This window comes from Psittacula echo, assembly GCF_963264785.1.
Source record: "Psittacula echo genome assembly, chromosome: 5".
In the NCBI taxonomy this organism is placed as follows: Eukaryota; Metazoa; Chordata; class Aves; order Psittaciformes; family Psittacidae; genus Psittacula; species Psittacula echo.
This window is the reverse complement of record NC_137739.1, coordinates 75,571,957-75,599,155: the sequence shown is the minus strand read 5'-3', so window position 1 is coordinate 75,599,155 and position 27,199 is coordinate 75,571,957. Positions and strand designations below refer to the sequence as shown.

At 42.0% G+C, this 27,199-nt stretch overlaps 2 protein-coding genes across 7 annotated transcripts in view; one reads left to right on the top strand and one right to left on the bottom strand.

Moving 5' to 3' along the window:
- The window catches only part of TOGARAM1 (TOG array regulator of axonemal microtubules 1), a 37,746-nt gene extending 26,619 nt beyond the window's left edge, over positions 1 to 11,127 (bottom strand). For all 5 annotated transcript variants that reach the window (XM_080619992.1, XM_080619994.1, XM_080619993.1 and 2 more), the window contains exons 1-3: positions 9,488 to 11,127; positions 1,934 to 2,090; positions 640 to 774 (exon numbers count right to left, since the gene is read on the bottom strand). In XM_080619992.1, the coding sequence (XP_080476118.1) occupies positions 640 to 774; positions 1,934 to 2,090; positions 9,488 to 11,104 (1,909 nt within the window). In that variant the 5' untranslated portion in view covers positions 11,105 to 11,127. The remainder of the gene's footprint in view (positions 1 to 639; positions 775 to 1,933; positions 2,091 to 9,487) is intronic.
- A 152-nt stretch (positions 11,128 to 11,279) lies between these two features.
- KLHL28 (kelch like family member 28) lies at positions 11,280 to 25,636 on the top strand. Of its 2 annotated transcripts, none has more exons than XM_080617247.1 (5): positions 11,280 to 11,432; positions 15,146 to 16,044; positions 16,941 to 17,384; positions 19,909 to 20,117; positions 21,194 to 25,636. In XM_080617247.1, the coding sequence occupies exons 2-5, from the start codon at positions 15,146 to 15,148 to the stop codon at positions 21,355 to 21,357; spliced, it is 1,716 nt and encodes a 571-aa protein (XP_080473373.1). In that variant the 5' UTR covers positions 11,280 to 11,432; the 3' UTR covers positions 21,358 to 25,636. The 2 variants fall into 2 exon arrangements, with proteins under 2 accessions (XP_080473373.1, XP_080473374.1); XM_080617248.1 differs by lacking the exon at positions 11,280 to 11,432 and adding an exon at positions 11,481 to 11,628.
- Positions 25,637 to 27,199: the final 1,563 nt, after the last annotated feature.

Sequence of the window (27,199 nt, the reverse complement as noted above, 5' to 3'; positions counted from 1 at the left end):
CTCAGCCTCCATCTCTAGGGTTAAGACGCACTTCATCAATTCCTTAGTCTCACTTTTGTAGCTAGCAGCAAAACCCACCTAACACAGCAGCACCCTGGTTATGTGTCTAGTGAAAACTATAGAGAGACGACTACGAATTAAAAGAATTAAAAGCTTTGCATGCACCAACACAGTGTCTCTGCAGCACTACAAGCTCATTTTCCAGTACCTGCTGTGCTCAGCCTATGCCTCATCCTGCACACATTTCTGCTGAGACACCCTGCCTGCCCCCACACCTCAGAGGGGATCAAAGGGGGTACATTAACCAGGGCAAGGCTCAGCCCTGACCCTTGCTGTTAAACAGTTGGGACTGATCTGACCTATAACAGTAACAGAACTCTAAAGATCAATTCTTCAAAAAAAGTTCCAATTCTGTTACAGCACCACTTTCTGTACAGCGCCTTGACACAGGCAGATACCAGAGGTGTGAGTTGCAAATTAAAACCACATATGAAGAGCACTACATGGGAGGCACAATTTGTCTGAATAGGGATGGAACGTTTTAGCAATAGGTTGTTTTATTTCCTTAAGGCAGCATAGAAATAGAGACTTTTCCAAAGTAACATGCACTGACTTATGATACAGTTAGAACTCATATACCTTTGTCTTGCTGACAGTTACTTAATCCTAAAAATTGTAGATTGGATTCTACACTACCACTCTTTCCACGTGTCTGTGTGTATCCAAGTGTTCCACATTTCCCTGATATTTGCGGCTGACGAGAGCCCACAGGACCTTTCAAAAGAAAAACACAAGTAACTAGATAAATACTTAACATATGGTACTCAACAAAAAAAATAGTCAATAATATTTAATAATGCATTAAGACTCTTTGTCTAACTTTCAGTGTAAAATACAACTATTTTAAAAGTACTTAATTCAAGAGTTTCTAAGCAACCTCGTAATACTGTTCTCATAAGCACAAACTGGAAAAATGGCTGGCCATTCTTACAGGACACTTTTCCAACTGAGAATTGCAGGGGTCAAAAGAAAAACCCTGAACAATGCCCCCCCTTAAGACAACACCTTAAAATCCCGAAACACAAAGAGTTTCTTTAGACATCACTCACAGCATAACAGTGAGCAAACTTGGCATGCCACACATGTCCGTGCCCCTCAGAAAAAGCTAAGAATACAACCTCCTGCCAAGTGAAGGGAGTAAGTCAGGCCTGGTCTTGCCCAGCCCTTTCACATGCCTTTTGGCCATTAAAATACAAATCACTGAGCCCACACTTCTAGTGTAAATGAAGTGGAACACTACACTGACAATCTTCTACAGACCTGTTTTTTAAAACCATGATATTTTTCCTTTAAAACAATCTTCAGAGCTCACTCTAAAAATTCTGGGTCTCTTTTTAATTTACAGCCTTATCTGCAATTCATATTGTATTTTACAGTGTGAAAGAACGTTGGCTGAATTACTCTGTTGCTGACCTACATGGTACTTCTTTTTCCTAATTTTGCAAATGCTGCAGCAAGCTCAGGCCTTTTGTAGTTAGGGAGGCAAAAAACAAGGAAGGCCTTTTGTTCCCCTAACCACACTATTTCTTTTTGGACTTGCCATCTGCAAAAACCCTGATCTATAAACTCTTTTGGATCTATCTAAACTAGTGGAAATCTGTGTGTGTGTACAGCAGGACTGGAAGAGAACAGTCTAACTTTTGAGATGACATACACTTCTCCAGCAGCACAGATGAGACCACTGCTGCTTGCTTCATCTGGAGGCATAGCCCTGTGCCTCGTACTCAACTCTTCATAGTAAATGAAAATAAATAACAAAACAATTAATAAACAAATGATAAATCATGCTCATGAAGCTACAAATTTATACTCAGCTTCTTCTAAATCTGTTTTGTAAATGGCAGATGGAACACATTTCTGTGTTAATACTTACCAGCACAGACAGAAGAATGCTCCGAGTTAAAATCTATGCTATTCTGAATGAAATTCCCTGAAGTTCTTTTTCTACTAAAATGTAACTCATCACTGACTGGTACTTCTTGAGAGGGCCTTAACCCTGGAAAATGAAGTAAATCACTGGATGTAGGGAACTGCAGGAAAAAGGAAAATAAAAAAAAAAAAAAAGGCATTCATGTGTGTGAAATGAATGTAGAAACCTTTTCTGTATGAGCAGCAGATTGACCCATGTAACTTTGTCGTTGAGACCCCACCACAGCCCAGTCTCTCTTTACAATAAAGCTACACAAACCGCTGTCAACATGTGTAGGCAGACAGAATTGGTGGAAAATAAAGGGCTTTATTCCCTATAACTTAGACAATGAAAAGCAAGAGAGTGTGCACATGAGCCTTATCTGTTACCCACAGAAGCCAGCAGGATGCATGTATATATTCACAGAGAAAGCACAATGAGCAAAAGAGCAAAAAGCCAAAAAGGTTCCTATAGAAAACCAAAGCAGACATCAAGAATGGTGCCACTGGGCCAGAGCAGAAGCTCCCAGCTCCAGCTGTCCCAAGCCTCCTGTGCATTTATTGCCTGTGCACTGCAATGCAGGTGGACAGGAACCACAAAAAGCACTGAAATGACAGCCCATGGACAGAAACCACTTGGGCGCAGGCACATGCTCTAGCAGCCTTATTCCATAGCGCCCTGGGGTGCTGGCTGCAGGGATGGCATGAGAAGACAGAGGAGAGCTGTTCCCATTGCCCTGGGCACTGATAAGGGCTGAGACACGGCTGTGTGCCTTCCACCTCATCCTCTCACAGCCACTTTTTAGGTGGGCAACTGCCTAAACCCAAAGCACTACTTGAGTTTAAAAAAACCCTGATTTTATTTTCCAGCGTTAAAACAGTCTGGCCCAACCCTTTATTGCAAGATTGGTAACACAAGATGTGAAGCCTTTCACTGCTGTGAAACCAAGCATTAAGTTTGCTGCAGTGTGGCCAGGTCAGCATTTCAAAAATTCAGATCTGTCACACAAAAAAGACATGTTGGAATTTTTTAAAACCTTAAAATTTAGCACTGAGCACCATGGTTCTTCAATGCAAACTGCCGAGACTTCTTTTGTTAATAAAAGGCAGTTGATTTTTAAATGCAAAACTTTTGGATGAAAATTTTCCCAGTTATGCAATAGTTAATGTATTTTAAGCATTTTATAGTTGGTTTCTATGTCTTACTCTAATACACATTGACACTAGTCACACAGAGGGGAAAAAAAATCCAACAACAAAAACTAGTAGAGAATTGCACTAGTTGTCACTTTTAAAAATTAAACATGAACATTCTGAATTATGTACATTAGCTATGTAAGCACTTAAATAGCAGCTATTTGAGGCATGAAAACAGCGTGCTTCAGATTTAGTCTAAAAGCTGTATCTGGTAATATCAGTACCTTATAATGAGAACCTGTCATAGGTGAACTCTGAACAACGTAACTTAGAAAAGTTCATGTTTTAAATAAAGGTTTATTGCTTTCTGATTTGACTAGTAAAAATCAGTAATTTAAATCATTTCCAGGCTATGTTAACTCTGGTCTCTCCTTTTACAGACAGGGCTCCACACAGAAGGCCAAAGGAGAAGACTGAACAGAAATGGAAATATTTATGCAGTACTGGAAAGAACAGCATCACCTGAAGTCTAAAAAACTCCTTTCCTCAATATACTGGTTGTGTGAATGGAGAATTTGTAGTCTAACACATACACAGTACATTCATTTATAAAAATGTTTGGTTTTTTTTTTTAGTTTCACTGAAGATCTCAGTTCATGGTAAAGATGGATTCTCAATTTGAGAACTTCACAAAAACTCCTGCAATATGAAATATGCACCGGGATAAAGCTCATGGTCATTTAACAGATTACAGTGTCTTAAAAGTTAAATGATAGGGTCAGATAAACAGCAGCTAGATGTTCTAATTTAATATCGTGATAGGATTTAATACTGTAATAGTGTTTCAGAAAAGCGTCACAAAATAAAGCACAGACTAGAACTTGAAGCAGCACACTCAGGAGATGAGTAGCATGATTAGGAGCATACACTAACTATATTTAAATCATTGTAACATTTACTTTGTCGTATAGTATCTTAAAAATAGAATTGTTTATGGTTATGGAAAATAGGCAAAAACCTAAGAATTTCAACAAAACCTCTATGTCCTTTCCAAGCGGAAAGATTCACAACATGTTAGCAAGATACACATACAAGCCAAGAGAAATCTCCACCCTGTTCAGACAAGACTCCTCTTGAAAAAATGAACTTCACAATTCAAGCTTTTAAACTACATATTTCTAATTTTCCTCCCTCTAAGACTGTCCCCCCATAAAAACAAAAAACCCCAAAACGTGCATATGGTACGTATCAGCAGTAAATAAATCAGTGAAGCAGCAACATGCCTATATTCCCATTTAGTGCTTTAAAAACCCAACCAACTCCCAAAGGGATAGCTGCTCATCACTGTTCTGAGTGCCAAGTTACACAGCTACGTGGACACAGGCTCTTGAATGAAACAGCTTCCCTGTTCCTGGGAGGGGTTCTGTGGTTAACAAAAATGGCAAAAATGTTGTCTTTGCTTGCAAAAATGCATGTCCCAATTTACTGCTACACACTGCATTTCGCAGGCTCCAAGTTCAGCAGACAGGATTAAAGTCATCCTCATAATAAGCCAAAGTCTCGAGTCCGAAGCATTTCAAGCAAATCCACCAAAATGCTCAAAAGCTTAAAACTTTACATAAAATCTTCCTCCCTGAAAGCCGGTGCTAATGCAGGACCAGACTTCCTAATCAGGCATCAGGGATTAGACTCTCAAAGTATTTGCAGACAACTGCTTAAAGTACAAGGCAGTAAAGGAGAATTTAAGGAACCTTGATACAAAATTGATCAGTCTGAATCCCATTTTTAGTGGAAGATGGCAGAAGGAGTCCAGCAGGTATGGAATGAGTTAGTAAGACCGGAACAGGGAATATGAAGCTCTGCAAAGAGTAAGAAACAAGTTCCGATGGCTATACAGCAAGAAAAACGGCTTCAATCACAGCAGCTGTATCAGTTAACACTCGGCACTGTGCCGGCTTTCTATCACCTGAGTGACACCAGTTTTACTTTACAAATGAGAAAAAAAGAACAGCAGGTTCCAGGTTAATACAAGTCAGAATAAAAGAGGAGATGAGAACTCAGCATTCTGCTTCTGCCATCAGCTGGCTAGAAAATGCCATTTTCAATCTACGTATCATCTCACTCCACTAATAAATGTTACTTGTACAAATTCCTTACACCCCATTTCTCCATACAGACAAAACCAGACCCGCAGAAGAAGCAAATTACACAATGCTGACACGATTGCACAGCTTTGCTCAGTTGTTCCAATTCTAGCTACAGGAATAAAAACTGTCTGCTTTCTTGTATGCAAATTCTAGTTACAGCGGTTATAAATTCGCTAAACACAGGTATGCAGGCTGGTGGCAAATAAAAGCAAACCCAAACTGCCAGATCTTTTACTGATGCAGATGACAGAACCTGGCAAAGGGATTTCTTAAAAGGTTTCAGGTTCATTTAAATCCCAATAGTACCACCAATGTCACAAAGTATTTGAATCTATCCACCAAAAGAACTGTTAACTTGGTTACCAAAGCACAGCCCTTGTGAGCGACCCATCACTGACAAACTCTGTTCTTACATTCCCTTCACAGCTGAGCAGAGGCACTTGGTGAAACAAAAGGTGCTCCTAATCAAAACACACTACCAAGAAGAGAGCAACAATAGAACCAGTATAGAATCATGTATCTCCAAAATACTCTCCCAGCCTCCAGAAAAAACACAGCTCAAATCCCACTTCAGCTTGCAATGAAAGGAAGCTTTATCAGACAGACAGGCCAACCTCCATGTCCCTTTAATTCTTGTTATCACTGTGGAAAAGAAAGAGCATTTGTTTCCTAAAACTAATCTCACAGATCATTTGAACTCTCACTAAGGTCTTCGTAAAGTCCAGCTATTAAGTTTTCTGGTTATCAGATCAGTATGTAAATGGAGAAGAATTCCACACATATTGCCAAGCAGGGCAGTTTTGGGAAATTGCATATAGTTAGTGGATGCTTCATAAGATAGCTTAAAATATCAGTAGAATGTTCAAAAGCTTTTGCTTCCCCCCAGAGTGCAGGGGGGAAGATGCACTATTTTAAACAGCAGGTACAGGAACCCACAGTGTATATATTTCACAGGGGACAGGATACTAGTTGTCAGAAATAAGACCCACAGATCTAATAAAGACTGGCATGAATGCTATATACCCCACAAGTGCCACAGTTTGGTAAGTGCACCTCAAGGCAAAGCACCGCTGAGCTATGTCACTGCTGCTGGCTCCTTTTCCAGCAAACCTCCATGCCTGCATGACTTATTACAAGTTAGCCATTGCAGTGGGGTAGCTCCTCAGGTGACCAAACAGCCCTCTCCAGGCCTTTGATGGCCCTCTGGCACTGAAAAGAGACAGCTGGAGGTACTAGCTTCCTGAGAAAGGCCCTACAGGCCCTACCTGTCAGTCATGTTTTCTTCTCGTATTACAAGCAGGGAGAAGATTTCTTTCTGAGCACACAAGGGCAGCCCCTGGAAGTTGAGGCGGTGGCAGAGCAAGCACCTCCAACTCCAGGGTTTCTCATCAGGGTGTTTATAAGGTTGAACATAGCTACAGTCTCATGCAGATCTAACAAATAAAGAGGAACTCTGCGCTGGCACCTCTGGTGTCCAGCTCACCACCAACAGCTGGCGATACCACCACTGCTCTGACTTTGTGCTGTGCGAAAACCCACGGTGCAGGATGGACTCACAACCCTTGGTTGTGTTTGTCAGTGTCAAATTGCCCTTCTGAATCCTGCATCATAGCTGGAAACTGTCAGTTTGCAGATGGGCACGAAACAAAATCACTTTCAAAGGACTTTGAGGATTAGAGAGAAATATTCCATTTAACTTCTCCGACAGAAGCTGCATTTAGACAAACCTTTGAAGGCAATGTGCTTTAACTACAGTATATTTTTAGTACACATTAACTTACACATGTTCTACTTCACATTTTATCTGATCAGGGAAGTCTAGACATGGCCTTGGACAATCACTGTGTAATGTGACCCTGAAAACAGTAGTAGAAAAAAAACTCTAAACATTAAGCTAATTTCATGAATCCTTTCAGATACAGAATGACTCCAAAAGTTAATTTTTAAGCAAGTTCATTTCAAAGGAATGTCTGAATTAATTATTAATTTTTTACATTTACATTAACAAGTTGAACACCCAAATTTTATGCATGATATACCTTACTGAAAATAGTTCTGAAGAGATACAGGGCTAACTTACTTTCTCCCCCCCGTTTTAACTGCTAAATGCCCCAAGGAAAAGAGCTTTATTTCTAGAGCTTACAGCAACTTCTTCCAGTTAAAAAGGAATATCTTCAAGCACAGGAAACACTGTACAAGTTTACTTGTCCCAGTGTGCCTTAAGTGGAAACACAGCTCACTTACTGGCATTGCAGATACAGACATGCCACACAATAAAAGCAGTTTCATGGCACAGATGTAACAAAACAAGCACCAGCAAGAAGCCAGCAAACACTGTACCAAAAATCACAAAGCCAAATAAAAATACGTCCCCTGCCCTGGAGAGCTTTATAATCTGTTCACAGATATAACAGTAAGGTAAGACAGATGATCAGGATGTCAAGACAGGGCAACAAAGCTGTCAACCTGCAGCAATCGGACAAATATTTCATTACTTAAACCACATTGTTTAAATTTCCTTTACAGGAAATGTGAAACTAGCCCCTAGGACTCAAAGTCTCAAAACCAGAGAAGCTGTGGCTGCCCCATCCCTGGCAGTGTTCAAGGCCAGGTTGGACAGGGCTTGAAGCAACCTGGTCTAGTGGAAGGTGTCCCTGCCCATGGCAGGGAGGCTGGAACTGGATGAGCTGTGAGGTTCTTTCCAACCCAAACCATTCTGTGATTCTATGATATAATCCAAAAATCTTTTATCATATTAGTATCAAGGATGTTCCCTAGTAAACAGAGAACCTCATCATCACTGACTTGAACCCATGAGTATGTAGTTACTTCCCCAGATCAAATTTAAGTTCATATCATTTCTAAATGCACTCTACATACACAGCAAAACAGAAACCATAAATTAATTGCTTTCTCTCCCTCTTTTCAAAGTTGGAAACTTCCAGCACTCCCCACAATTATTTCTATAAACTATTATTTCTACAAGTTGCATTAAGTTAATACTGAAAAGCTGTTTCAAAAACAAAAACCTTTTCACTCTAGAGATGTTTTCTATATAACTTGTTTTTCAGACCCCATTTTCATTGTAGATGGCCCAATGGAACTTAATTGCCTGATTCATCAGCTGAAGGAGATACAGACGACCTTAGGAGTTTGAATAAAGGCAATATATACACCAAAGGAGGAAAAGAGCATGTGTGCATACATGAACTTCAAGGTTTTTACACTACAAGTGTTAACTCACATTTCTTTATATTAAGAAATTTTATTAACAGCTAGCCTTCACAAAGTAGCACTGCTTGAGACCTCAACCAACACAGAAACAAGTTACTAAGCAACTAAGAATTAAGTTCCAAATATGTAAACGTGGCTGTGAGGAATTCTACTCTACACAGCTTTCAATCTTATAAAAAGATCTACTTGCTTAAACTCACTCACTGGAGATCAAGTTATGATAAATGAAACCCATCCAATTTAAAAAACAAAACAAAACATAACAAAAAACAACAAACCACACAACAGAAAACCCACCACACACAGATGCTCTCCCAGACCTTACAACACACGGATGGTACTCAAAACAGATGTCACAGAACAGAAAGCCCCTTCACAGCTGCTGACATGGTCAGTGATAAAAATCAAGCTCAGGTCAGTTAGAACTGCTATTTCAGCCTGACCTACATTCTTCCTAGTTAAATCAGATTGAGAAACAACAGACATTCGGCAATTCTCTGGTTTTGTTTCAGGTCTGGATGCTGCCAGGAAGCGCTGGCCTCAACACACTCCAGAGCTCCGCCTTCAAAGCCCAAGTTGAATTACCAGTTTTCCTCCAGCTTTCGTATTTAGGAAAGGTTTTGCAGTGAGGAACCTTCAAATGCAAATATACAGACAGAAGCTCTAAAATAGCTTCCCCACTCCTATACTCATTCCCTGGGTTTTAGCTGGCCATTGTCAGCAACAAGTCACTATAGTAAGAGGCAAAGAGTGCCTCATGAAGTCCAGCTAACTTCAGAAAAAGATTTTTTTTTTCCTAAGTGATAAGTTATCTGATTTGTACTAGCTTTAAATACAACATAAGGAGTTCTCAAACCTTCCCAGATTGATGTATGTACAAAGATCTTCACACATTAAATATTAGAGCCATACCTGTCAGTTAATAAACCTTTGACAAATTTCATATCTCCCTTTGGCACATGCCTTAGGACACACGAGTCCAGTGAGGTATAGGTACATACCTGCTCCACACCCTTTGTGACAGGCATCTTGACTCCTGAACCAACTTCCCTGTCTTCAGCACGCTCATTTTCCCAAGGCAGTTTGTTTTTTCCTTTATATGCACTTAAGACTTTTCTTGAACATGCTACTTGATTGGCAGCCGCACTGTGAGAACTGGAGTGCTTCAGAGCATCAACCCTTGCTTCATACCCGCAGTAGCTGTGTGTGCTCTGAGTCCTGTCACACATCAAGAGCCAGTCTGTATCTGCTCCTGGGGGTAAACAGGATGCCCTGTTATGACAAGATGATGGCAAGGGCACAGCATACTCTACACACCCTTGGTCAGCAAGCTTTGGCAAAATCTTCCTGGCCAGCCTAGCTTGCACTGCATGCATCAACCCATCCCCATTGTCCTTCAGTTCCACAGCATCCACCGCCTTGAAGAGAAGGGTGGTTTTGCCTGGGCCCATGGCAGACGCCAGCACAGCAAAAGCTTCCATGGCAGCATGCCGGACCCTGTGCTTGTTGTCCATCAGTGCTGGAGCGAGCTCAAACGCCAGCTTGGCCAGGTCCAGCTCCTCAGCTGGGTAAGTGAGGAGGGCCACAATGCACATGTTGACCACCTCCTCGCGGACTTTGGAGTTCTTGTGCTGCCGGTACTCCTGCTGCAGCAGCAAGTCCAGCACCTGCTGAGGACCCACTGCCTTCATGAGCCACCGGAGCAGACGGCTGTAACCCTGTCGGATGGCCAGCTTGCTATCCCCCAGGACTTTAGTAGCAGCAGAGAACAGAGGTGTCAAGAAGGCCTTGACTTGGTTGTCCAGGCGCAGAGCCAGCAGATAGATCACCTCCAATGCTCCGAGCACCACTCCGAAGTTGAAGTCACCGAGGAGAGTGCAGAGAAGGCTGATGAACCCCAGGATGCTGGGGGCAGGCACGGAGGTCACCGTGGCCTGGCTCGCATCTTCAACCACCCTCTTCAGCTCCTCCACAGCTTGCGTACGGTTCCTGTAGTCCTCCTGGTCCAGCAGGCGAGCGTGCAGCTCCGGCGTCAGCAGCCCGAACTTGAGGCCGGTGCCGTCGGGCTGAGCGGAGGGCTGCAGCGCCGTGTCCTCACCGACCGGCTGCTGACTGCCGGTGGGTGGCAAAGGCTCAGCTCCAGGATCTTCCTCCCGCCTCTCGGGGGACGTGGGTCCGCCCAGCTGAGGGGCCAGGCTGGGGTAGATCTCACCGGCCCCGCGGCAGGCGATGGGCGGGCAGGGCAAGCAGCCGCTCCCGCGGCGCCGCTCGCGTAGGGCTTTTCCACACAGCACCGGCCGCAGCCCCCACGGCAGCTCCACGGCGGCAGAGGCAGCAACAGCAGCATTCCCCTCACCCGCCCTCCCGGCGCGCTCGGGGCCGAGTCTTGGCGGGATCCCAGGGTCTGGGGGCTCCTCCATAGCGCGGGCGCACGGCGGCAGTGTAAGGGCCGGTGCCATGCGCGGCACACGACTACGCCATCCCGGCAACGCCGCACGCTCCAGCGCTGCCGTCGCTAAGAGCCGGCTCGCAACGCGCTCGCGCGGCACCGACCACGGCGCGGCGGGCGGGGGAAAAGCGGAGGGCTGGCACACTCCTCGCCACGGCCACACCCCCATCCCGCCGCCGGCGCTGCGGAGAGCGTGCGCGCCGCTGCACAAGCCGAGACGCGGACTGAAGCGTCTGGTGACGGCTGCGCCGCCTGGCGCTAGTGAAGGAGAGCCGCCACACCCCCCTTCTGTGACGTCAGGAGTGACACCGCTCGTGTCTGTGGGGTTGTGGGTGCGCAGAACTTCCCCGCCTCTGACTGACAGAGAACGCCGGGCGGTCGCGCCCGGAAGTGACGTCTGCCGCTGCCGGTGCTACCGTACGAGCGGAGGCGAGCGGGGCGGCGGCGGTGATCGCGGGCCGGGCCTCACAGCGGCCTGCGCCCCCTCCCACCCGCAGGTGAGCCCGGCCTCGCTCCGGTAGCGGGCCCTGAGGAGCGGCGGCTCCGGCTCCGGCTTGGTTCGGCTTGGCCCGGCCCGGCTTGGCCGGGACCGCCGCGGCGTTGATAGCGTTCCCGCAACCTATTCGCAGTGCGGCGGGGAGTGCTGTTTACCGAGTTGGTCTGTGGAGTGCAAGCGGGAGGGAGCACCTGCAGGTATAGGGAGGGGAGAGCGGCCGCCGCCTGACCTGGGAAAACGCTTATACAAGCAGAACGGCAACAGGAGGTTGACGGCTCCGTCTCGGAGCTGTCGGAGGGTGGCTGATGCACAGCCGCCGGATGGCCCCGTCCCACCGGCTTCCTAGAGGGACGGGGGAGACGTGCCGCTGGCTGTTGAAGCCGCGTGCTCGTCCGGCCGCTGCTCTGCATCCCTCTGTCGCTTGAAACGGGCCAGAGCTTGGGCATGAGGGTGAAACGCAATTGCATAGGGAGCACGAAAATTCATAAGCAAATCAGTTTCTTCTTGCACGCTATACTCTGCTCCTTTTTTTGGCATGCAGTAAGTGGTTTTGTATAGTGTGTGTGGTGTTTAGAACCCAAGTTAGCTCTGTATTTTGGGCGGGTGCTCCTGAGGTTTTAAGCTCTGCTGTAACAAACCCAGGCAAGTCGTTTGCTGGCCCCAGCAATTCTGTAGTCTAAATAAGGAACTGGCGAGCACTTAAACACTACCTTGGAACAGAAAAGTGCCTGGAGCTCTTCCTGCTGTTTTCACATAAAGAAAATGCTGTGTTCTACATCTTACCAGGCATCATTACATACCTTAGTTTTTAGAGGAATAAAAGCACTTCAGTAAGTGGGCTTGGGTGTTTACATTTCTGGTTAACCTTTTAATGTCCAATAACTCTTTCCCTGCTATTCAGACAAGTTTTACCAGCAGATTGTGAACAAGATCTGATAGTCCTGTGTTAAGGGACAACCACTTGATTTGCATGGTGAGCAGACATTGTTGGACTAGCGTATGTTCTCTGGGACTGGTAATGTTCCAGCTTCTGATTTCTTGTTCAGCAGTAGAATAAATGCATGCAAATATGAGGTGTGGGTGAGCATTGCCATTCAGGAGTTGCACATCAATAGGCATCTCTGTCAAGTTTGTACAAAAAAGTTTTATTTCTGTGGAATAACTTAACTGTCATTATTTGTAACTGTTCTTACAGGCTTTGGCATCTGAACTGTAACTGTTCCTTTTTCCTTCCATGTGGTGTTACCTTGTGTTTTGTGATTTCTGTGTAATATGTGCAATCAAGTTATGAAGTGAGCGTGAACACAAAAGGAAAACAAAGTGGTTTAGCTTCTGAACAGCTCCTCTTTCCCCCCTCTGTGCCCTCTCTTATAATTTGTGTTGCATTTATATTGTTATATGGAAAACGTTATTGTATGGAACCTTGCCTTATGCAGATACCCTTTAAACACTTTCTTTTAGATACATTTGGGTTTTTTTTCCAGTATAGAGTTGTAATAGGAGGGGAATGAGCTTACTTATCTTTAATGGGTAAGAGGTTTTCTAGCTCTAGCTGTAAGCCCTTACTTCTTTGTCTGTGCTATTATGTTCTGTATTTAAATGTTGGCAACAAATTTTATTCTTTCAGATTAAGCACTTTGTAAGTAGGCTCACTGCAAATTGGATGTCAGTTAAGGAGCTATAAAAATGAACTCATTATTAAGATAGAAGTAGTGAGATCTTGAAGTGTAGTCATTTAGCAAATCAAAATTAAATCAGGTTTTCAGTTCAGAAATTGAATTGTTGCAGTGTTCTCTGTAGAACAATAGTTATATTTCCTCGTGGTCCAGGATGCTGACACATCCAATACCCTCCACCCTCTTACTGCTATAATAATTCAGTCAGAATAAAGACCTGCTGCTCCAACAGGTAGTGGTGGGCAGCATAGTTTGAATTTTAATGATGCTGAAATTAGAGCAGATATCCTTAATGCCTGCTCTAAGTGCCTTAACTGTCATGATGCAAACTAAAACTCTTTGAAAGAAGAGTTTGTGGGTTTTGTGGAGCTGTAGGTGGGAATGAGGATCCTTTTCTCTGCCCTTACTGGTGATGTTGGGAAGCATGGGTAGCTGCTGATGCTGTGCGGACATGGAAATAGTGGTGGCATATCTATCAGCTCAGCATGTCTAACAGGGATCCACGTCGTTGCTTTCCCTGGGAAGCACCTCCTCACCAGCTCCCACCTCTTGTCTCTTGATGGTGGAGGTAGGCCTGGCTCCTGGTCTTCATCATGATCATTGGGCCATGAGGATGATCAGGGGACTGGAGCACCTCCCGTATGGAAGACAGGCTGAGAAAGTTGGGGCTGTTCAGCCTGGAGGAGAGAAGGCTGCATGGAGACCTCATAGCAGCCTTCCAGTATCTGAAGGGGGCCTACAAGGATGCTGGGGAGGGACTCTTCATTAGGGACTGTAGTGTTGGGACATGAGGTAACGGGTTCAAACTTAAACAGGGGAAGTTTAGATTGGATATAAGAAGGAAGTTCTTTACTGAGAGGGTGGTGAGGCACTGGAATGTGTTGCCCAGGGAAGCTGTGAATGCTTCATCCCTGGGTGTTCTAGGCCAGGCTGGACAGAGCCTTGGGTGACATGTTTTTAGTGTGAGGTGTCCCTGCCCCTGGCAGGGGGATTGGAACTAGATGATCTTAAGGTCTTTTCCAACCCTAACTATTCTGTGATTCTATCATTGAATCATAGTGTGGTTGGGTTGGAAGAGACCCTTCAGATTATGTAGTTATGCCACCCGTCATGCCACAGGCAGGGACACCTCTCACTAGACCAGGTTGCTCCAAGCCCTGTCCAGCCTGGCCCTGAATACTGTGAGGGATGGGGCAGCCACAGCTTCTCTGAACAATCTGTGCCAGTGCCTCACCACCCTCACAGTCTTCCCCAGGTCTGACCTCTCCAGAGAGTGAGGGCATGTCCACTAGGGATTTCCTGTCACAGTGGAAGTCCCTCAATGAGGTGAGGCAAGGATCTCTTTCTCCTGTCCTTTTACTGTTCAGAGTGCATTAACCTCTGTACCAGCACCTCTTTCCCTGCAGCACAGGACCCCAGTGGCTCTGTGAGTCTTTTTTGCCTCTTTGTGCAGAGTGAGGGATTCTCCTTTCCTGGATAGGGAATGTGGCCCTGCTGACTGGTAGGCTGTGCCCAGAGCACGAGTCAGAGGGGAAGCACAGCAGGGCTTAGCTGCACCACAGAAGCACTGAGTAGGCTGCAAGGCAAGTAGCACAAAGTAGTTAAAGAACTTTTGAAACTTTGTCTTAAGTAAGCCAGTTCTATTCTTTATGCATCTCTATTTTTATTTCAGTCACTGATCAGTTCTCTCAAATATCTGATACACAATCCTGTTATGTATTCAAAGCTTCATATGATATACATGTTATTCCAGAACAGACAAATAAAAAGTGGTGCTTGTTTTGTTGGGTTTTAAGTCATAGATGAGTATAACATGCACTATTAATAAACATTTGATTGTCCTGGATTTAACTTGCATGAAAAAATGTAGCACATAAAGATTGGAAAAGTAAACTGGGAAGTAATAAACGCAATTAAGATAAAAGCAAAACTGGAAAATATTTTTTGAATGTTATGTGTGGCATGTCTAAGTAACATGACTAATGAAACTGTTGAAATGAAGCCGTGAGTAATGCCTTAAAAATTCTGTTTGTCACAGATGGACCAGTCGTCTCCAACCTACATGCTTGCCAACTTAACCCACTTGCATTCGGAACAGCTTCTACAAGGCTTGAACCTCCTTCGTCAGCATCATGAGCTCTGTGACATTATCCTTAGAGTTGGCGATGTCAAGATCCATGCCCACAAAGTGGTGCTTGCCAGCATCAGTCCATACTTCAAAGCCATGTTTACTGGGAACCTTTCTGAGAAGGAGAACTCAGAGGTAGAGTTCCAGTGCATCGATGAGGCGGCGCTGCAGGCCATCGTGGAGTATGCCTACACAGGAACCGTGTTTATCTCGCAAGACACTGTAGAGTCACTTCTCCCAGCTGCAAATCTTCTCCAGATCAAGCTGGTAGTGAAGGAGTGCTGTGCGTTTCTCGAAAGCCAGCTTGACCCTGGTAATTGCATTGGGATTTCTCGTTTTGCAGAGACCTATGGCTGCCATGACCTCTACTTGGCTGCTAACAAGTACATTTGTCAAAACTTCGAAGATGTTTGTCAGACAGAAGAATTTTTTGAGCTTACACATTCTGAATTGGATGAAATAGTTTCCAATGACTGCTTGAATGTTGTGACAGAAGAAACTGTTTTTTATGCACTAGAGTCCTGGATCAAATATGATGTGCAGGAGCGGCAGAAATACTTGGCACAGCTGCTACATTGCGTTCGGTTGCCGCTGCTGAGTGTGAAGTTTCTTACGAGGTTATACGAAGCAAACCATCTCATTCGCGATGACCATACTTGTAAACACCTGCTGAATGAAGCCCTAAAATATCACTTTATGCCTGAACACAGACTTTCCCACCAGACCATGCTGATGACACGACCTCGCTGTGCTCCTAAAGTTCTTTGTGCTGTAGGAGGAAAAGCTGGACTGTTTGCCTGTTTGGAAAGGTAAGTAATAGTAAAGTCATTGCATTGAATTTGAAATAGATCTTGATTTCATGAGTAATCTTCAAAATTGCAGGGTTTTGTTTGTGCCAACAGAAATAGCTATAAAATCTTATAATTTTAATTCTGTGGATTCAAGAACTTGGTTAATAAAAGTGGTTAATAAAAAGTTTGTATGTTACTACTTTGTTGTTTCAGGTCTTTTCATTTTACATGTTTTTTGCCTGATCTGTTATTTTTCCAGACAATAAAATCTTAAAATTTAACCTAATATATGACAAATATGCTTCCTTGAAAACGTGAAAGTCCTTGGGATTAAGATAGACTTAATCAGAGAAGAGTGAAGAGATAATTCTTAGAAATGACATGTTCTTGATCATAAAGTAATCATGACTTCAGACTCTGCTGCTGAGTAGGTATCCATGTCCAACAGGCTGAGAAGAGCTGGGTTTGTCCAGCCTGGAGAAGAGAAGGTTTGAGGGACATCTTAGAGCAGCTCCCACTGCCTAAGTGGGCCAACAAAAAAGCTGGAGAGGGGCTTTTTCAAGGGCATGTTGAGATAGGACAAGAGGAAATGGCTTTGGACTGGCAGAGGGGAGATTTAGATTAGATATTGGAAAGAAGTGAGGGTGTGAGGCTGGTGAGACACTGGCACAGGTTACCCAAAGAAGGCCAGGTTGAATGGGGCATGGAGCAGCCTGGTCTAGTGGAAGGTGTTCCTGCTTGTCGCAGTGGGGGGTTGGAACTGGACGGTCTTAAAGGTCCCTTCTAACACAAACTATTCTACAAAATACAGTCTATGGAGTAATCTTAAGACTGTGCTCTTTGATACTCATTTCACCTTCACAGAGCTTCGGGAGGTTAGGTATGCTCATGTAATCTTTGTTTTTCTATTTCAGTGTTGAAATGTATTTTCCCCAGAATGACTCCTGGATAGGCCTGGCACCTCTTAGCATTCCCCGCTATGAATTTGGAATATGTGTCCTAGACCAGAAAATATATGTTATAGGAGGGATTGCAACCCATGTGTGTCAAGGCATCAGTTATCGAAAGCATGAGAATTCAGTGGAGTGCTGGGACCCTGATACGAACACTTGGACGTCTCTTGAGAGGATGTTTGAAAGCCGGAGTACTCTGGGAGTGGTGGTTCTGGCAGGAGAGCTCTATGCCTTAGGTGGCTATGATGGGCAGTCTTATTTACGAACTGTAGAGAAATACATCCCCAAAGTGAAGGAATGGCAGTTAGTGGCCCCGATGAACAAAACAAGAAGTTGTTTTGCTGCAGCTGTCTTGGATGGAATGATATATGCTATTGGTGGTTATGGTCCTGCCCATATGAACAGGTATGTACTTTTGCTGTGTGTAGCTCAATGTTATAAACTAGAAATCAGAAAACCTCCCTTTTAAGCTTGTGTTTGGCAACAAGTTAAAGATTATTCTAAAATAGATCGGTAATCCACAGTGGACCTCGTTAATCCTTGTTCTGCAGCATTAGTCTAATAATTCAACTGGGAAATCTTTTAATTTACCTTTAGGCATTCCAGCTCAGAGCGTGTGTGTTTCGGGCTTGTTTTTCTGAGGGTATTTTTAATCCTTAAGAATGGAAAATGTTAAAGATGAAGACATGTGTATTACTAAGCAAGGTTGTTCAAGACACCTGACCTTGTAGATACTCAAGCTGGTTAACTCAGCACGTTGGTATTGAGAGAGCTTATTTGCTCAGACTTCGAGGTAGTGCATTTGTAACAATGTGGTGGTTCTGCACCTTGGTTACTGAGCTCTCAGGAGAGGGCTTGCTTAGCACTGTACCAGTGCTGTGTGAATCCTTGTATCTCAAGCCTGCTAAACACTAGGATGCTGGTTAGCTTTAAAATTGAAAACACTGATTGGAAACAAATAGAGGCTTAATATACACAAAATAAATATATACCTCAGATGGAATCTTAAAGTAGTCTTAAAGATAATAGTGAAGAACAGGGGCATTTAGTTGTGGAAAGAAATAATTTGTCCTCTCTTTATTAAAATAGGAACAAATCGGCCATTAGTCCCTTCAGGAAGCAACTTAATAAACTACAAGTCTAAGTAACTGAGTGAAGAATAAAAATTAAAACCTTGCTTACAGGAAGGATACACTGATTGTTTAACAGTGTAGTGTAACATCATGGCACTAGTCATTAATGGTACTTACTTTTTATACTTGATAGGTTTTTATCTTAAACAGTTTGTGAAGCAAAGGATTGGTTTCCAAATAAGAAAGTGTAGCTAAGTATTTTTATCTGGAAAATGCAAACAATTTTTTTAAATCACTAAAATACAAAACAGCAATAAGTTAAACTCAGTTGTGGGAGGGTTTTATGAAACTTAGTGGCATTATTCTAATTACTTATATTTTTAGATTATGAGTTGTAATAGTAGTTGAAATACTTAACAGACCAGCAGACCATATCTAAAAGATTTCTGTTGGTTCTAAGATTTCTTCACATTGGCATTTGACCTGGAATAATTAAGCTGCAGTGTTGTCTGTGTGGTCACTCTTAGCTCTGTACTGCCTTTGTACCATACAGAACTATTTGGTTTAGGAGTAGCTTAAAGCAGAGTTGGTGGCAGAGTAGAGCAGGTTCTGTGAGTTGCTGTGGGACCTGTGGGATGCTCATTTAACTGCAGCCCTGTTTCACAGACTAACAAAAGGAAGATAATCAAGACCTCACTCTTGCCCAAAGTGGTCCCCAGAACTTGAATGCTTAGTGTGGTCACACAGGCCTTTGGAAGGTAAACTCAGTAACTGCCTTTCAGGAAATGAAAGATTTAGCACCAGAGCAATAGGAAATGTCTTTATCAAGTGGGTACCTTTAGAGGGAAAGCTCTTAACTTTAAAATTCTGCACTAGCCTCAGTCAGAAAGTACTGCTAGCAGCTCCTGGAGAGGAATCTGATATTTCATTATTTGCCTTTTTAAAATTAGTTTACTTTTTATTGAATAATTTTGGTTTAATTATTCAAGAGTGCTGTGTAATTAAGCACCTTTTCTCCAGCTACTCTGTAGTGCTGCTGATTTTGTCATCCCCTTTTTTCTGCCCCCCTCGTGCTGCTGAAGCTACACTTGGACAGGGAATGGCTACATGCTATGAGAATGTTAATGACTGACCATCTGTACAGCTCCAGTGATTAAAAAAAAAGGAATTAATGATAATTGTAATTAATTTCCATTTTATCCTGAAGATCTGTTCTATCCTTAGTATTTTGATCAAGCCTCTTTACTGCTTTTCCTGGGGAATATGCTCTCCACGTTTTTTTTCCTCTCTGTTATTTTCAGGCAAGTCTAAAGGAAGTTTTTGATTCAGTATGTTACCCAAATAGATACACTTCAGATCTGCATTGTGTTCAGTTGTTCATGAGTTGCCTTTTTTTATAAATAGCAGCAGTCATTCTTGAAGAAGCTTTCAGTTCTGAGGCCAACTTTGAAGAATCTTAGTTATTTCCATATGTAATCTCCAGATCAGGGTAGTGGCATGAGCACATTGGAGAAGTGGCTGAACTGCAGTTGCTGCGTCAGGATGTAATATGTTAAAACTGTTTTTTAGCAGCATTCTTTTCAAGAACCTCCAGCTGCATGTGTTGCCAAAGGGCCCTAGGATGCAGTTGATGCTTCTGAGGTGATAACACTGACTTTAGTGTCTTGTGTCACTGGGTAGGACAAAGCAGGATTTTCCATCAGTAAAGCATTTTTTGTTGCGTTGCAAAGTTCCTGTGTGTGGTAATAGTGGTTGCCAGAACTAGATGTACTTCTGACAAATGCAGATTTCTTGTGGAGTGAAATTCCAATGTCACTAAAATCCAAGCCTCACAAGTTGTTTGTTTGTATTTGCAGCATGGAGCGTTATGATCCGAGTAAAAACTCATGGGAGACAGTAGCTTCAATGGCTGATAAACGAATAAACTTTGGTGTCGGTGTCATGCTGGGCTTCATTTTTGTAGTAGGGGGACACAATGGTGTGTCTCACTTATCAAGCATTGAGAGATATGATCCTCATCAAAATCAGTGGACTGTATGTCGACCCATGAAGGAACCCAGAACAGGTAGGGACATACAAAAATTCTCAGCAGTTAACTTGGGTATTCTTTTAGAAATAAACTGCCGTTTGAACTGATAGAAGCTGCCATAAAGTTGCATTGACTTGTCTGCAGAGCATTACACTTCATCTATGAATGAAAATCATTTAATTAGCTCTGTGAAAGAATATTTCATAGAATCCTAGGTTTCCAGGTTGGAAGGGACCTCAAGGATTATCTGGTCCAACATTTCTAGGCAAAGCATGACCTAGACTAGATGCCCCAGCACCCTGTCCAGCTGAATCTTAGGTTTCCAGTGTTGGGGAATCCATCACTTCCATGGAGAGATTATTCCAATGGCTGATCGTTCTCACTGTAAAAAAATCTTGTGTGCAGTAAGACTCTCCCAAGTCTAACTTGTGCGCATCACCCCTCAGCTTTCCCATGGGACTGCTTATGAAAAGGAAGTCATTGTCATAGCCACCCTTTAAATACTGGATCATGGTGATTAGGTCTTCCCTGAGCCTTTTTTTCTGTAGGCTGAACAGACCCAGTTCTCTCAGCCTCCTCACATGGCTTCCCAGTCCTTGGACCATCTTTCTTCTAGATGATCCTTCTAGTCACCCTTCTCTAGACCCTCTGCAGCCTGTCTTCATCTTTTATTTCTCTGTTTTTAATTACAGTCCGGTTTATTAATACTGAGCTGTAGTAAAAATAATCTGAAATAATATTTCTACTCTATTTTTTACTTTTTTTGTTGATAATTTGAGTGAGTTTCAGCAAATCTGTGGTTGCTGTTCTGTGGTATTTTACATTGAGACTCAGTAGTGCATATTCTGTGTTTCTGGCAAAGAGCGTTGGGACAGAAGAGCATTGCTTTGCCATAGGGAAGGGTGTGAGAACAGTAAAAATGAGTGTAAGACCTGAACAGGGAGGGGCTCTTCATTTAACACCCATTTTCTTTAAAGGAGAGTCTGTGGGAATTTGTCTGTTCAGCCTCCAGGGGAAGGGGGGAGGCTGGTTCCAATTAGGAGCAAAAATACTACTTATTTCCACACTTTGTGACTTGATGGTGATGCATTCTTTTATTTTCTTCCCAACAGGAGTTGGTGCAGCTGTAATCGATAACTACCTTTATGTAGTTGGAGGTCATTCAGGCTCATCCTACCTGAACACTGTACAGAAGTATGATCCCATCTCAGATACCTGGCTGGACTCTGCTGGGATGATGTACTGTCGATGCAATTTTGGTTTGACTGCACTTTGATGTAAAGCAGGACTTTATAGGCCCAATGCAAAGATTGAGCTTAGTCTGCTTGAAAAGAAACCCTGTTGGTGGAGATCATAAGCTGCATTTTCTGAAGCTGGAAAATTGGAATAATGTGATGTTGGGATTGAAATGAGGAAGGATTTGTTTTCTTCCGACAATTGGCCTTTGTTACATTAGTGACACAGGCAGGAGGAGTAGAAAGCTTATTTACCAGCTGGGTTTAGATAGCATCCTATTAATGGCAGTGAATTTTAGAGAGTACTGTACATGCCTGGGATATGGTTAGAAAACTTACTGTATATCTAACCCTTTCACTTTCTAGAGCTCTTCTCTCTTCCTCCTGCCTACTATGAAATACGAAGTTTACTGTGCTTGGGTGAAAGATGTGTGAATGTGTTGTACGGCTGGACACTTTGCTGATAATTGTCTGGTTGTGTCTTCATATTAAGAAAATGCCAGTGCATCATAATTTTTTTTTATGAACAGTAACTAAAGGGCTGCCTTGTTTCTGTATCTCAAGGTTTGTAAATAATAAATGCCATAGTATGTTGCCTGTACACTCTCCTTTATCACCTGCGTATTGGTAGGAGGGCCGAGATGGTAATTAGTAACTACTTACAGATTTACAAGGCAAATCTATTGCCTCTTAACAAAGATTTTTGATCTGATGAAAAGAAATCATATTTTTAACTTTCCCTTATATTTTCGTTTTGTGGATAAATGAGTGCTAGATTAAATGACTTAATCTTGCAAGCCTGCTGTGTGTTTTCAACTGTCATGCAAGGGAAAATGACAACAGTAATGCCACAGGAGCATTCATAGCATGATATAAGATAAATACTAAAAAATTAATCCGTCCCATCCTTCTCCCAAGCGCACTTGTGTTCATACTCCATACAACTTCCTTTTTTAAAAGAATGTATGATTGCCTTCTCAGAGTGTTCAGACCTAAAAATGGTGCTAAATGTAGGACATAATGATAAAGCTGTTACTGATTTTAGTGCAGTATGCATAAAGCATGATTGTTTTGATTGTTCTAGTGTTTTTGTTTGTTATTTGCTCGATACATTCATGCCTACGAAAACTGTCAAGCATAAGACAATGCACAGCATGAGCTCGTTTGTTACATTGTTTTTGTATTTTGTTTTTACAGAAGTCCTAAGTTTATTGTTCCTGTTCTCACAAGTACATAAATAAGGGGTGAATAGTGAGGTCCTGTCTCTGGTTCTTCAGACAGCCTTGCTTCTAACACAGGTTGCAGTGAGTGGATAGGGTTGCTCATCCCAAGCATGTGTCCTGTATAACGGAACACTGAAGGTCTGTTCCGGTGACTAACTAGAATCTCAAGAGATAGAACTTTCTGGTAGGTCTAAACTTAGTGAAAACTTGGGCAGATAACTAGAAAGCAATGCTGTGGGTCATAACCATTATTTAAAATAGATGAGTGAATAAATAGTAGCTAATTTAAAATATTCTGGTTTGTTTTCTGATTTTTAACTAGGAAGCACGGTTATCTTGAATTTCTGTTTTGATGTCTATATATGTGTTGCCAGGCCTGGTACTGAAGAATTTTTCTCTCTCCAGAGTTACTTTCTCCTTGTTTTAATGTTTTACATTGATGTTTGTTTCCCTTTGTTTTTCAAGCCCATATAGTATTATTTTTGAAGGTGCAATAATATTTGAAATAGTTGCTTTAAAAGCCATTTCTTTAAAAGTATGCATAGTGGAGGAGTTTGAGTGTATTTGATTTATTCTGAGTTCCTGCAAATCAAATTGCAGCCAGGGAAGCAGTGCTGTTCCTTGTTCTTCCGTACACTAACATTCAGATTTTAAACAGTCAAGGAGGTGAGGGTGTTTTCACCATAAGACATTATTCATAGATAACAGGTGTTTGCACAGGTTATAAAATCCTGCATGTATTCTTCATATTTGGTAGAATGAAGCAGGACTTTATAAGGTAATAAAGGTAACAATAAATAAAAGTAATAATTCTAGTATTTTCAATGCAGTTTATTTGACCCACTAAGGATTCTAGTTTTATAGCAATAATATCATAATTATCCCAGTGAATCTGTTGATAGGACACAAGTAGCTACGTACTTGTACATGGCATGTTTGTGTATGGGGAGGAGAAAGAAGGGGAGGCAGGTTTGGAATTGGGGAATTAATGTAGTTATTTCAGACCATTGCGGAGGTTGCCTTCTCATTCTGTTCAGGTGAATGCACAAGCTGAATGTTTTTGTGTGCTGTTTCACTTCTTGATCTGTTTCACAGAGATGCCATATCATATTTTCCAATATACACTGGAGGTAAAGATGCTTAAACCAATATTAAAATAAGAAAAATTCCTTACGTAAAAGACAAGTTTATGCCTTTTACTGATAGGAGGCTTTCCAGGCAGTTCAGTATATACTGTACTTTTTAAGAGTTTAACAACGATAGAATTTCATGAATGAAGATGCTCACAAACCTGCTCTGATTTAGGAGTACTAGTAAACACTATTTTCAGTTAGTAGAAAGTGGTGAAAGGTATAGAAATGGTTTTGACTTCTACAAAAAATCCATAGGTCAGGATGATGGTTACTCACTATTTACATAAACATCTTTCATTGATGGAATTCAAAGCACTTAAAACTGCAAAATGTTTTATTCGCTTTACCTAGGCAGTGGCAATGTTAAATCGGGGCATAGAGATGGACCCCAGGTTGTGTAATGTGGTTTGCTAAATTTAAAGTAGCAGCATAAACAATTTTTTTAGTATGCAAGCTTGGTATGAAGAACAGGAAAAATGCCTAATGAAATACACTGAATATCAGGTGATCTGTTTAGCTAGAAATGGATTGAACTGGGTATCAGTTATGGGATCATGTCACTTAAAATCATGCCATCTTGATTTTCTGTTCTGGGTACTTGTTGTCCTGTTCACTGAAGTGCTTGGTTGTAGAAAGATCAGACAACAACTGGTTTCAATCTGCATCTAAAGAACAATGCTCTCATTGTAATGTCTGTCTTGCAGTGTAAGAATTAAGGACCTTCAAATAAGATGTCATACAACTGCAAATTATCATCCAGTTCTATTTCTTAGTCACTCAAAATTATCTGTAAAACACTTAAAAGTGGATACGTGTTTATATGTGTACATACAGTTCCTGAATTTCTGCTTTTTTCCTTTTTAGAGCTACTCATTTGTAAGCTTCTTGACAGTCTCTCATACTACCAGTGCTTCTCTTTCAGAAAGTCTAGTTGGAATCTCTAGAGGGCCAAATGTGACCAGTATGCGTGACGCTTAACTTTTATTTTTTCTGGGAGATAGTGTGTTGCTTTTGTCAGTTTGCCATCTGTAAGTCCCCATTCACTCTATGAAACAATGCAAAATGTCCAATCTTGCCTTAAATTCTTGATATTGAACTGAAATACAAAGAACTGGATGATAATTCCTATTTTTTTGCCTTATGCCCTGTGCTGTATTTTAAACCCAAGGATAACTATTATTTTTAGCAGGATTTAATAATTGTACAGAGAATACCAAATTGTACTTGGGGTTGACCAGAGTGCTTTGGTTGAGAGTATAAAATGATATATGTAGTTTTGTGTATGTAGAGTGTTTTTACATGCTCATCTTTTCTAGCGGCGATGTTCTGGTTTTGTTACTGTTTACAGAAGTGGCATTTGAGTTCAACAAGAAAATAACTGTAACCTGCATTCTCGGTCTTTAATAGTGTTCTCAATGTGTTTGCTCTTGTGATAATGCTCTGTAAGTATTTGTTGTATTTCTTTGAATGTAAAACAGTTTAGTAAATAAACCTGGGGGAAAACTTATTTTTACACTTCTGTTGGATGGTGAATATGAATACACTGTAGCTTTTTGTCTTCTCATGCTGCAGAAGGGATTTGCAGCTAAATAATTTTAATTTACTGTTAGACAACCCTTCACATCTGTGTTTTGGGTGGGGATTTCACTTCACATGGTGGATTACATGGAGTAACAGCAGGCACCCCTCTCTGCCTCCATTAGTGAAATAGGAATTTAAGGTTTGGCAATTCTGCATTGTAAATTTTTTTTTTTTTTGGGGGGGGGGCATATATACAGGCAGAAATAACTTATTTACATAGTTAAGAGCAGAGATTAGTATGTTGAGCTTACTTTCTTGCCCAAGTGAGAATTCAGCTTGTGGTTGCTGCTATAGGAGATGCCATTTACCTCTGTTACTCACAGGTACTCAACAATGCCATCCATAAAGCACAATCCTGTAACCTGTGAATTCTGGCTGCAAAACACTGCCTTTTATAGTCTTAATCATGCTGAAGCTGGCACAAAAGGAAAAAAAAACTCAAATTATTTGCTTGGGGGGGCTGTAATTTACTACATTAATAAAAGACTTTACTTTCAGGTAATATTCATCCAGGAGTGAACTTCCACTTTCCCGAAGTTTAAAGGTTGTTATTAGACATTGATGTAGCAGGTACTTCATGTGACAGATAGACCAGGCAAGTGAGGATTTTTTCCAATTTATTTTACCATAAAGTTGCCCATTTAAAGAAAGAATATGATTGTGTCAAAAATACCAACACCTTGCATGGCATTTGGCTTCAAATCACATAGGCAGTACAACATAAAATGGCTGTAGTCATCCTTTCTTCGAATCTCAAGTATACTTAATACACAGACCTTAATTTTAGGAATGATCAGGAACATAATGGTAAAAGGAACAAAATTTAGGGGGGTTTAGCTGTCTAATATTAACTAGAAATGGGAAAGAAAAACCCCCAACTTCTGCTTCAGTAAACATAATATAGAAAAAAGACATTTCTAAGCCCAGTGTAGGTGCATGCAGTAAACATTAATTTGGGAAGCTGCAGTGCAGTGCTTTTCCTTATTGAAGAGCAAGGCACCTTCTAATAAAAGTTGGAAAATAAAAAGTCAGGGGGATAGCACCATCATCCAGTGCAGGCATCTGCTGACGGAATACATGCCTGACAGGCAGCTGCTCTCACCAGCAAGTCATCCCTGAATCCAGCTCTCACAGAGACGTGTCATCGTGTGACTAACATGCAAGAGGCAGGTTCTGCCCCTGCCTCCTCTCTGGAGCTGATAAACATCCGAGTGAAGATATGTGTTTACAACTGGTGAGCAAAGGGATAGCAGGGCTGGGGAGGGTGGAAGGGGAAAAGGGAAGGGCTTTGGTTTCAAAACCTTGTTTTTCAGAATAGGTAGAACAGTGATTAACTTGAAGGGAAATAGCCTTTGCCCTTTGATTCTCTAAAGGAGAGAAAAAAGCCCACAATTTCTTTTTTTTTTCCCCTCTCTGACAGAGGCATGCAGCGGGTTGTGTTCTTAGGTGGTGCTATTAAAATTCAAGTCCTGTGCATTTTGAAGTAGAAAAATTATATTGCTTTTGGTGATGTTACTTGAGAGCTAGAGCTGAGTGCATGCTTGAGTGCTTTATTTAATTGGAGACGAAATTCAAATACCAATAGGTTTGAGCTGCAAATTTGGGTACATGTTTCAGTCCTAAAACCTGAACGCTGAGCAGTGGTTGTTTGATCCATTATAAGTGTTGTGATTCATCAGGTATGTCATTCTCATGTGAACTGGGGTTTACTGTGCAGAATCCCTCCATGCTTGTTGAACAATGAAGAGAGATCACATTCTGTGTTATTAATAGGTATATTCCTATTAATTTGTATAATTAAATGCAATTGTCTGTACTTAGTGGGAAACAGTAACAGTCAAAAGCAGAAGAAATCCCCTGCTGAAGACAAAACTAATTCAGGAAAAAGCCTGGGTAACAGCCTGATCTCTGCCCATGAGAGCGATTGCAGCTCTTTATTGTTGGTG